The sequence below is a fragment of the Neomonachus schauinslandi genome, chromosome 3 (genome assembly GCF_002201575.2).
Source record: "Neomonachus schauinslandi chromosome 3, ASM220157v2, whole genome shotgun sequence".
In the NCBI taxonomy this organism is placed as follows: domain Eukaryota; kingdom Metazoa; phylum Chordata; class Mammalia; order Carnivora; family Phocidae; genus Neomonachus; species Neomonachus schauinslandi.
This window is the reverse complement of record NC_058405.1, coordinates 165,649,019-165,660,190: the sequence shown is the minus strand read 5'-3', so window position 1 is coordinate 165,660,190 and position 11,172 is coordinate 165,649,019. Positions and strand designations below refer to the sequence as shown.

General features: G+C 41.9%; 1 protein-coding gene across 2 annotated transcripts in view; it reads right to left on the bottom strand.

The window, feature by feature from the left end:
- Window positions 1–5,013: 5,013 nt before the first annotated feature.
- PTH2R (parathyroid hormone 2 receptor) overlaps window positions 5,014–11,172 on the bottom strand; it is a 76,645-nt gene continuing 70,486 nt past the window's right edge. The window contains exons 11-13 of one of the 2 annotated variants that reach the window (XM_021703219.1): window positions 8,180–8,318; window positions 6,690–6,731; window positions 5,014–5,409 (exon numbers count right to left, since the gene is read on the bottom strand). In XM_021703219.1, coding sequence (XP_021558894.1) covers window positions 5,014–5,409; window positions 6,690–6,731; window positions 8,180–8,318 — 577 coding nt within the window. The remainder of the gene's footprint in view (window positions 5,410–6,689; window positions 6,732–8,179; window positions 8,319–11,172) is intronic. The other variant, XM_044913393.1, reaches the window with a different exon arrangement.

The window sequence follows — 11,172 nt, the reverse complement described above, 5'->3', positions numbered from 1 at the left end:
AACTCTTTAGAAAAGATGACAATGGCCTTTACTGATAAAAATTTATGTTTCTAAAATGGAACAACCACTGGTAAAAAAGTGAGTTCGGTAAATAGGCGACTTTCTTCCCTACAATAAATGCATCACATAAAATACCATAAACACTCGGAAAATCATTGATCTCCATGAAAGAAGCAGACAAATAGCAATTATTCAGCATAATTCTAATCAGCCATTATAATTCTTTCCATGTGGACCATCTATATAAATCTCTGTAATAGGTTTCTATGGGTACCATAACATATTACCACAAATTTAGTGGCTTAAAACAACACAAATTGAGGGGTGCTAGGGTAAGGCCGTTGGTTAGGCATCCCACTCTTGGTTTCAGCTCAGGTCATGATCTCAGGGACCTGGGATCAAGCCCCACATTGGGCTCTGTGCTCAGCGCAGAGTCTGCTTGGGATTCCCCTGCCCCTCCCACTCGTGTTCTCTCTCTCTCTCTCTCTGAAATAAAATACATCTTTTTTAAAAAACACACAAATTGATTATTTTATAGTTCTGTAGGTTAGAAGTCCAATAACGAGTGCACTGGGCTAAAATCAAGGTGTCAATAGGGCCATACTCTTTCTGCGGGTTCTAGGGGAGAGTTTGTTTCTTTGCCTTCTCCAGTTGCCTACATTCCTCAGCTTACAGCCCCTTCTGCCATCTTCATAGCCCGCAACAAGAGGCATTCCTTCTTACATTACATCACTCTGACTTCCTCTTCTGCCTCCCTCTTCCACTTTTAAGGATCTTTGTGACTACACGGGGCCTACCCAGCTTATCCACTGATTTTAAAGTCAACTGATTAGTAATACTTAATTCCACGTACAACCTAATTCCTCCTTGCCAGGTAACCCCACATAGTCACAGGTTTTGGGAATTAGTAAGCATTATTCTACCTACCATAATCTCTAAGGAAGATCACCTCTGAATCATGTACTATTAATCTCTGGCTGTAAATAATATACTGCAACTCACACATACCTTATTCATTCTCTTCTAACGATTCAAAAACAGTGGAGTTCTTCCAGCAACTTTAGCAAAGGTGTTTCCATTTGATTTAACAAGAGCAGAAAGAGACAATGCTCTGACAGTAAGAGTTACAGAACCAAAATCATTCCTGTTTATACTAGGCAGTGGAATTTTATTTTCTCTGATATCAGGTTTCCTTTGGCTACAGGAAAAATAAGGTATCAAAATTTAATATCCATGTTAACAAACCATAAATGGCTGTCTTCACACACCCCTGTAATCTACCATACTATTCAGTCCTTTTTGCATTTAGAACTTGCTATATTGCCAAAGAGAAAAATATATGTTGTGTTAGCAATAAGTCAGAGTGATGAATTAGAAAGTGAAGCATAGTGTGGTTGGGATCTGAAAGCACAGAAACTGTGGGTTGAATCTTTTTCTTAATAGACTCATCTAAACAGAATATTTATGATTCCAAGCCTAAATACCACTACACATAAAAATATTTGATTGCAAAAAATAAAAAATAAATACGTGGTTGCCTAACTTCATTAGAAAAATGAAAATTATGTAGAATGTCACTCCCCAAGAACATTTTAGAAAACTATTGTTAAAGTTTTATGTAAGTGCGTTGTCTAGATCAAGAGATGTAGATTAAAGGGGTCTGGAGCCCAGGCAGGTCACAGAAATAAGGGGGTGAGGCCAAGTGGGCACTGGGTATACTAGTGCCTTTGGTGCCCCATCTGAAGAGGTCAACCACCACTCAGCTCTAACAGCTGCTTTTTGGTTCATAAGATTGTCTGACATTTTTATAATTCAGAAAATATAACTTTTACGTGGAAACATTCATATTTTCAAGACTGGCAACTTAACACTATACTGCAATCCCTTGACAGAGCAATAAAACAAAAGCCATGGACCAAATTTAGCTAACCAGCCAGTAGTTTGCACCTCTGAATCTAGATCAGCCAATCCTTGGTAACTACCTGATATTTTACTTGATAAAATCAAGAGTGGTATAATTTATTGTCTAATTGGATGCAAACATCAAAACCTAGAAGAAAAATGTGCGTATACAGATAAGGTAAAGAGCCTTAGCATGCACCTAAGGGGTTCTTTATTCCTTATTGGGAATTGATTATGCCTTATGTTTTGTGTTTTTTTTAAGATTTTATTTATTTATCTGTCAGAGAGGGGAGAAGAGAGAGCGTCCAAGCAGGGGGAGCTGCAGACAGAGGGAGAAGCAGACTCCCCGCTGAGCAAGGAGCTGGATGCAGGACTCGATCCCAGGACCCTGGGATCATGACCCGAGCCAAAGGCAGATGCCCAACCAACTGAGCCACCCAGGCATTCCATGCCTTATGTTTTGTTATGGCCCCAGCACATAGCATAGTATCTGTCACAAAATAAGCTTTAAGTAAATATTTGTTTAATTAATGAATAACTGAACTTTAAAGAAAATTTTGATTACTCGGAGGCTTATACTCATACTTGTTAACATAAAGGAATAGTGACCTAGCCTTAAAATGTGGGGTTGGCTTAGAAAGCAAGAACCCTTGGGGTGCCTGGGTGGCTCAGTTGGGCATTGGACTCTTGATTTCAACTCAGGTCATGATCTCGGGTTCATGAGATTAAGCCCCGTGTTGGGCTCCACACTCAGCATGGAGCCTGCTTGGGATTCTCTCTCTCCCTCTTCCTCTGCCCTTCCCCCCACCTCATGTGCATGCACATGCATGCGCATGCTCTCTCAAAAAAGAAAAAAAAGAAAGAAAAGTAAGAACCCTTAATATTTTCCATATTATCAAAAGATATATATATATATATTCTAACAATTGTTATGTTGCACTGACCAATAAGATCTTTTATAATATAATGGGGCAAAGCCAGACTTTAACTTGAAACTATAATGTAACAACAACCCAAATCAAGTATTTGTATGGTATTTTTATGTTACAAAGTGCTTTCAATATGTGATTTCTCTTATCACCAGAACATTTCACTAAGGTAGACGGATATTATCTTCATTTTAAAGATAGAAAACTTGAACTACAAAGGAAGCTAAGTGATTTTATAAAGACTTGCAGAAAATTAGCTATAGAACTGAACTTAATCTTTCAGCCCATGATCATTCTCTCCTGATAAGGAGACAGCATGGGGTGTGACAATAAAGCATAGAATCAGATGAATTAAATATGTGCAATGGCACCTTCATAAACAGGTTGGGAAGGAAATTACCTCTGTGTGGCACAGAAGAGGAAGGCAAGAATGTGCATAGAAGGAAAGTATAACATTTTTCAAGATGGTGTGTAGACATCAGGATACCTTATTCATCATGACACCAGTTGCATGTTGGTTAAATCATTCAGCAAAATGAGACAGATCAGCTTGACCTGTATTGTTTCACTTAGAAACACATTGCTCGGTAATATTTTCATTTCCTATATATATTTGTCTACCCTACTAGAGTGGAAATGTCATGAAGGCCAGAGGCTAAGACATATTAAGAGTTCTTAGGCACTCTACCCAGAAGAAATTAATTGAATGCTTTGATTGGTTAATGGGAAACATAAACATTGGTGATAGTGGAGCATAATGCTTAAGAACACAGGACTTGAAGTCAGTAGATCTGTGTCTGAAACCATGTTTCATCAATGTCTAGCTGTGCAAATTTGGGTGAGTCACTCCACCTCTACGAGTCACATTGTCATCTGTAAAGAGGGTGACAGTGATGAAACTGAACCATAAATTTGCAGTGAGAATTAAATAAGTTAATGTTTGTAAAAACCAGCAGGATGGTGGGTACCCGACATACACTCAGTAAATGTTTCACTATTGCAACAGACTGAAGTTTCAAGTTCGGCAAAGTGCTGGAGCTACATGCTGATCTCTGTAGTTTTGAAGAAGGAACATTTGGTTGGTTCTCAAAAACAAAGTTAGACGCTGAGAGAACATCTTTTAAAGTGACCCAAAATGGGGACGCCTGGGTGGCTCAGTCGGTTAAGCATCTGCCTTCGGCTCAGGTCATGATCCCAGGGTCCTGGGATCGAGTCCTGCATCAGGCTCCCTGCTCTGCGGGGAGCCTGCTTCTCCCTCTGCCTCTGCCTCTCTCTCTCTCTCTGTCTCTCATGAATAAATAAATAAAATCTTTAAAAAAAAAAAAAGTGACCCAAAATGTATCTTTAAAACAAACTTTTAATTTATTCCACATGCCATCTGGAATATAGTAATACAACAAAGATGAGAAAGGCCCCGATGCAGCGTGCCTTACCATCCGTACACAGGATTACAAACAGAACCAGTTTGCAGACACAAGCTCACTGACGGAGCAAACCGGGTGGCATGTCATGTTTATGGAGGACTGAACACCTGAGATTTGGCTGGCCATGGGGGAGCCATTCCAAAGAAGGAACAGGTGCAGTACTATTTGGAGTAATTTTCCTTGTTTCTAGAAAGAAACAGATATTTCACAAATTTATTATCTTATCAAAGTCCAGCCACTTTTTTTTTTTTCCAGTGTGTACTTGTGCTTAGCTCTTTCATTGTGCAAGGTATGTTTTCAGACCCTAATTGCTCCTATGCACAGGCCAAAGGAATGCAGTGGTAGAAGTACATTAAAATGAGGAAAAGGACTGCTAATTTCTTAAAAGGGAAATGACACATATGGAATGATCTCTATCATACCCAGAGCGATATTTTTATGAGAGAAAACTAGAGCCAAGCAATTGAAACGTTTTCTACCCAAAAGTAGCAGGAAAAAAATGAACAATCACAGAGCAAGTACCACACAACAATTCAGAAGAGAATTTAATGCCAAAAGAAGGTAATAAACTACTCCACTGACACTTCTCCTTTTGTGTCTTTACTATTCATAGAATCCAATTCATGCAACCTGAAAACCTCTGTGAAGTAACACTTTGAACCCCGAATTTTCAGTTCTGGGGCTCAAGCAGAGGAATGCCAGCCAAGCTCGCCTAACACAACCAGAGGGACCAACTCTTCGAAGTCACAGATGTTGACTCAGAGAACATCCTCGGTTTCTCCTCTGCTTCCCTGCGGGTCTGGGTTAAATTCCAAGGGCCTGGGAGACTCCACCATTGCAATCTCCTCTCCCAGCCTCGCGTTCCCTTCCTTGGTCTCCTCGTGGATCGTGCGTGGCAGGCAGTCCTGCTCCGAATTACTCCAGACATAGCCGGGTAAAGTCACGTGGCTGTCGGGCTGGCGGCCGGCCGTCCTGGTGGTTTTGCCTGCGATGAGCACCAAGCGAGCGCTGGCTGCCCCCTGCGACTGGCTGCTGGTGCTGTGGGTGAACGTGGTGAGCACGGAGCCGTATCTGTGGCCGCCGCAGGGGGGCGTCCTTTTCCAGTCGATGGAGAGATTCCACCGACTCCACAACTTCTTCACCTCAGCCTGAACCTAAGTCGCAGGAAACACTGTGCGTCAGAAACCATCAGGGAGACCCTGCAGCCTTGTTACATGGACCTTTGCCCTTCAGTGATGGTGATCACTGAGTTTCCACTGTGTGCCAGCGACTTGATGTGCATACTCTCTCTCAACCTTGAAAAATCTTGGAGATAGGTATCCTACCAGAGATGAATAAACGGAGGCTCTGAGAGAGCTGAAGGACTGATCCAAGATTAGCATTTTAATATAATGTGAAATGCAGCCCATAGAAACATCTGACTTGGGGCGCCTGGGTGGCTGGGTCCGTTAAGCATCAGACTCTTATTTTGGCTCAGGTCATGATCTCAGGGTCCTGGGATAGAGTCCCCTGGTGGCTGGGCGCTCAGCCGGGAATCTGGGGATTCTCTCCCTCTTCCTCTGCCCCTACCTCCACCCTGCTCGCGATCCATCTGTCTCTCTCAAATAAATAAATCTTTTTTAAAAAGAAAGGAAGATCTGACTTGTGGGAGAGGGAAAAGAGGATTATGGGTTGGAAGAGAAGGAGAGATAAATAGTGCCAGCCCGCTGAAGAATGGCATGGAAGGTACTCAACCTGAAATGTAATACTATCACTTTTGCATAGGCGGACTGAAGGAGGAAAAAAATGGGGAAGAAGCTTATACATGAAAAGCAGGCACTGCAAATGCATTACTAATGAGGTGGGATTCTTGCTTCCAACCTGTGGTTGAAGATTCAATTCTACTGCTATTGCCATTTACCAAAAAGGAGCTTATCTGGAAGTTCCATGGAAAACAGTGGAAATCTGGTATGCTGGTGTGACCTAAAAGAACAGTAGGGCTACTTCTCTCCAGCCAACCCCTAAATGAACTGAAAGCGTCCTGTCATCACTGTATAGTTTTGAAAATATCAAAATATTCTTTCTTATCCCAAGACAACTTTTTTTTAGTTTCTTAGAGAACTTGAAATTGAATATCAGCTTAAGTATTGACTGGAATATGGAATTCACTGTCCTTCCAAGTATCAATTTACATTCCAACAAGTTGGTTTTTTGCTATCAGAGTTTCCAACTGAATCAACATTGAAAAGTGCTAGAAGAGAAAGACTCTAGCCTATTTATATTAATTCTTGCTCTCTCAAAATCATGTATGATTGAAATATCTCCTTTCTCCCTGCTCATTTTTTCCTGTAATTCCTGGGGATCCTAAAGAGATTCAGGTCACACCGCGATGACCATTTACAAGCTTACTCGCAGCTAGAGCTGTGGGATGTCCGGGGGAGTTCTTCAAACCTACCTCCCCGTTGCAGTAGCAGTAGATGATAGACACAAAGAATCCCTGGGGAACAAAAGAGAAAGTTAGCATGCTGACAACTCAAGAAGGTCACAGCACTGAAGTGTCTTATATCACAATACATACATTGCAAAACTGGATTGTGTTATGCTTCCTTCAGAAATTATATGAACTCTTCTCTCCTGGTGTTTCCAAATCTTTAAGTTTATATTTTTCTGAGATCCTTCTTTGGTGTCAGCTGAACCAAACAAGTAACTGAATAAAACACTCCAAGACACACAAATAACTGATTTCTTATCAGCTTATATTAGCTTCATTTATGTTTTCACTCAAGGATCACAGAATATTCCCTGGTTGGTAAGAGATATTTATACACTGTGAATGCTGGAAACTACAGACATAGGCTATTATATGGTAAAAAGACAAAGAAACTTTTTGTTTCACTCATTCAAAAATATTTATTGAGCTTCTACAGGGCAAACTGCTCAGCATGCCAGGGATAAACAATTCAATCAAGACAGACAAGGTCCCTGTTCCCTTAGTCTACATTCTAGAAGGAAATACAGATGATGGATAAAATATAAACAACTAGCCACACTAGAAAAATGTAAGATAATAAGGGTTATGCAGGCCAAACAAGTGGTATGAAAGAGAAGAATGGAGAAGATACATTGAATGAAGACTGAGTTGAAGAGATGACCATTTAAGCCGGTTTGAGTGAAAAGAAGCCAGGCCTTGTGAATATTAGCGGGGAGCGCCTTCCAGACTAAGGGAACTGTAAGTCCAAGCCCCTGAGGCAAGAATGAGCTCGAGGGACACTAGTGGGGCTCAAACTTAGCCGGCAACCGGGAACATGATGGCACTCGACGTCACAGCTGGACAGGATCCCTGCCACAGGGGGCTGGGCACACCAGCAAATGGCATTTGGATTTTATTCTGAGTGCAGTGGGAAACCTCTGGGTACTTCTGGTAGATAAGGGACATGACCATATTTATTTTTAAGATCCTTCAGACCCTTGTATGGAGACTAGATTTAAGGCAGCCATGGGAGGCGGCAAGCGAGTGGCCAGGAGGAGAAGATAGGTGTCTGCAGAGAGCCAAGTGAGGGGTGATGGTAATCATATTTTCAAATGAGATAAAATGGGTAGAAGCTACCTTTTCTTCTTTGTTGTCTTCCTTTCCCTTTTTCCCCCCTCTCCCCTGTCTGCTTTTTCTTTGGCTTTCGTTTATTTTCCATAGACACGCGCTGCTCTGTACGTGTTACATATTCTACAACAAAATGCTTTCTTGTCTCGCTGCCCAGGCATGTTTGTGAGAAGCAGCTCCTGCTATGGCCAGAGGTTAAAAGCACAGGGTCCAGAGAGTATTGCCTTTTCATGGCCCTCTGGGGACAGGTCCATGAAAGCCAGACAGAGGGGCAGAGAACAAAGTTGCAAGGGGAGGGGGAATAAAAGCAGAATGCAAGAACCACATTACTAGCTGGCGCTGTCTACCTGAAAGGAATTGAAGAAGAGCTCACAGTGCATCCGGACCTGCCAGCCCAGCCCCGTGAAGGAATGGGGCAGGCACAGGAACACGATGTAGTGCACTCCAAAGACCAGCACGAGGACCAGGGTTGATTTGGCCAGTTTCCTGAAAGAGAATACCAAGCCTTTTTATTCATCAACTTCGAGTGCCTGTCAGCAGAGACAGCTTGCTGGGAAAAAAGCGAAGCTTAGCAGAGCTAACGGGGGCTGCATTTTTTTCCATCTCTTTGGACCCCATGGCTCCTCCTAGCTTTTCCCCCCTCCCTCTTCTTCCTGTCCTTTTATACTAAATCAAGTCATTTATTCTCATTTCCCATGATTATTGTACCTTAAATCTTTCTTTTTTTTTTTTTAAGATTTTATTTATTTATTTGAGAGACAGAGAATGAGAGAGAGAGAGCATGAGAGGGGGGAGGGCCAGAGGGAGAAGCAGACTCCTTGCTGAGCAGGGAGCCCGATGCGGGACTCGATCCCGGGACTCCAGGATCATGACCTGAGCCGAAGGCAGTCGCTTAACCAACTGAGCCACCCAGGTGCCCCGTACCTTAAATCTTTCTAATCTCATTTCCACTCTCCTGGCATAGGATACTATTTTCATAAAGCCATGAAATGCCCTTTTTTCTGTCCTAAATTTATTTTAACATGTATGTTTGAGACTTAAAACAAGTATTACCTCAATCCATGTTAACTGTCTTTACTTTCATAGGCCACATTTTGGCTTGTTTTGTTCATTTTAAAATGAACTACTCCCTAGTCTCTTCTTACAGTTGGATCTGCATTAACCGTTGTGTATTTTCTTATGAACTTCATGTGGCCAATACTTTCTACTTTCTCTAAATCTCCTCTGTCAAATATTCTACAAAATACCTATAGTTCTAGGTTTTGTGCTTTTTTTTTTTTTGCAAGCTAAGCAATTTGACTTTATTTCCCTTAACTACCTCTTCATATACATTTTCTTGTGTAACTGGAGGAACCCCAGATTTCTAAGATGATTGATTCTAAAATGGCCCCCAATGACCCCCCACCTGGTATTTACATTCTTGTTAATCCTCTCCCCTTGAGTGCGGGCAAAGACCTGAACCTTGCTTCTAACTGATCAATTACAGCCAAAATGATGGGATGTCACTTCTGTGATTACATTTCATAAGAGTGTAACTTTCATTTTACTAGCAAACTCTCTCCTTTGTTTGGTTCGAGGAAGCAAGTTAACCATGTGGTGAGCTAGTGGGAGAGATGACAAGGAGAGGGGACACTGGCCACCAGCCAGCAAGAAACTGAACGCTGTCAACAATCTCATAAACTTGGAAGTGGATTCTTCCCCAGTCTTAGGATAAGACTGCAGTCCTGGGGCGCCTGGGTGGCTCAGATGGTTAAGCGTCTGCCTTCGGCTCAGGTCATGATCCCAGAGTCCTGGGATGGAGTCCTACATCGGGCTCCCGGCTCAGCGGGGAGCCTGCTTCTCCCTTTGACCCTCTCCCCTCTCATGCTGTTTCTCTCTCGCTCGCTCTCTAAAAAATAATAAATAAAATCTTAAAAAAAAAAAAAAAGACTGCAGTCCTGATTGCCATATCAGTTGAGCCTCATAAGAGATCCTAAAGCAGGAGGCCCAGCTAAACCGTGCCCAGGTTCCTGACCTACAGAAACAGTTAAATGGCGAGTGTGTTGTTTTAAGCCACAGATGTTTGCGGTAATCCATTTGCACAGCAGATAGCTAGTACATCCAAGCACACCATGTGTTCTTTTGTACTTTTCATCCAAGAAGCTGTCAAATCTGGCTGATTCTTTCTTATTTCTCAAATATTCCCTTCTTTACAAATCATTTATACCTCAGTAATCTCAACTGCAACCTTCTCCCTTTCTTACTGGTCTTACTTCCAGCTACTTTTCTTCCTTCCTTCCTACCTTCCTTCCTTCCTTCCTTATTTATGTACTTACTTATATACTTAGTTCTCTTCTTGGAAATAAGCTGTGTGGGTGAAGCTAAACAGAAATGGATTCGGGTTCTAGATTTGCCAGTGACTCCCCGAGTGATTGTAATTCAGTTTTCTTTTTTCTAAAATGAGGGAACAGGGCCTAGAAGTTTATAAGAGCTCTCACAGTCTAACGCTTTCCTAGGGAGGATCATCTTCCAGACACATCCATTTTCCTATTATAACCATCTTTCCAGCTCCTGCAGGAGCTGGGTGTCCCACAGAATCATATTGAAATGCCTAATTTAGGCATTTGGAGTTGCACACCTACCCCATCTCATTCTCCTCTGCCTCTCATATCTCTCAGTAGTGCCCTGACCATCTGCTCCTCTTGGCTCAGAGCCATCTGCTCTGCCTCACACCCATAGTTTCCCTGGTGGCCTATGGGCTTTCTCCTATGCTGCTCTAGTCCCACACCTCCTACCTTGACTCACCTACAGTCTACTTAATTTGAAAATTCGACCTTAAGTCTGTTTCATTCAAGGCAGCATCCCTGATAAGACAATGGATTTCTCTGACCTAACTCATCCTTTCAACTTCAGAGGCTCCTTGGGATACGCTTGTCCTCTTGAATTCTGACTAGTGGCTACCCTCTTCCCATCACTGCATATATGAGCAAGACACTGTGAGTACCTTCATGATACTGTAATTCAGTCTAATCAGATAAAGGGGGACAGCATTAACTACACTTGCAGAACTTTAGAAGTCTTGGTTAACAGCACTCTGAAAAGAAAATTTCTTTTCTCTTTCCTCCTTTAAGATGAATGGATAAATCCCCCTGGGGACTATTCTCAAAATCAAGCTAACTTTGATTGTTCCTATTGTGTGTGACTAGGAGCCAAAAACTAGGTTAAAAGAAAAAGAAAGAAAGAAAGAAAGAAAAGGGGAAAAAAAAGAAAGAAAGGGAAAGAGAGAGAGAAGGAGGGAGGAAGGAGAAAGAAAGAAGAAAGAAAGAAAGAAAGAAAGAAAGAAAGAAAGAAAGAAAGAAAG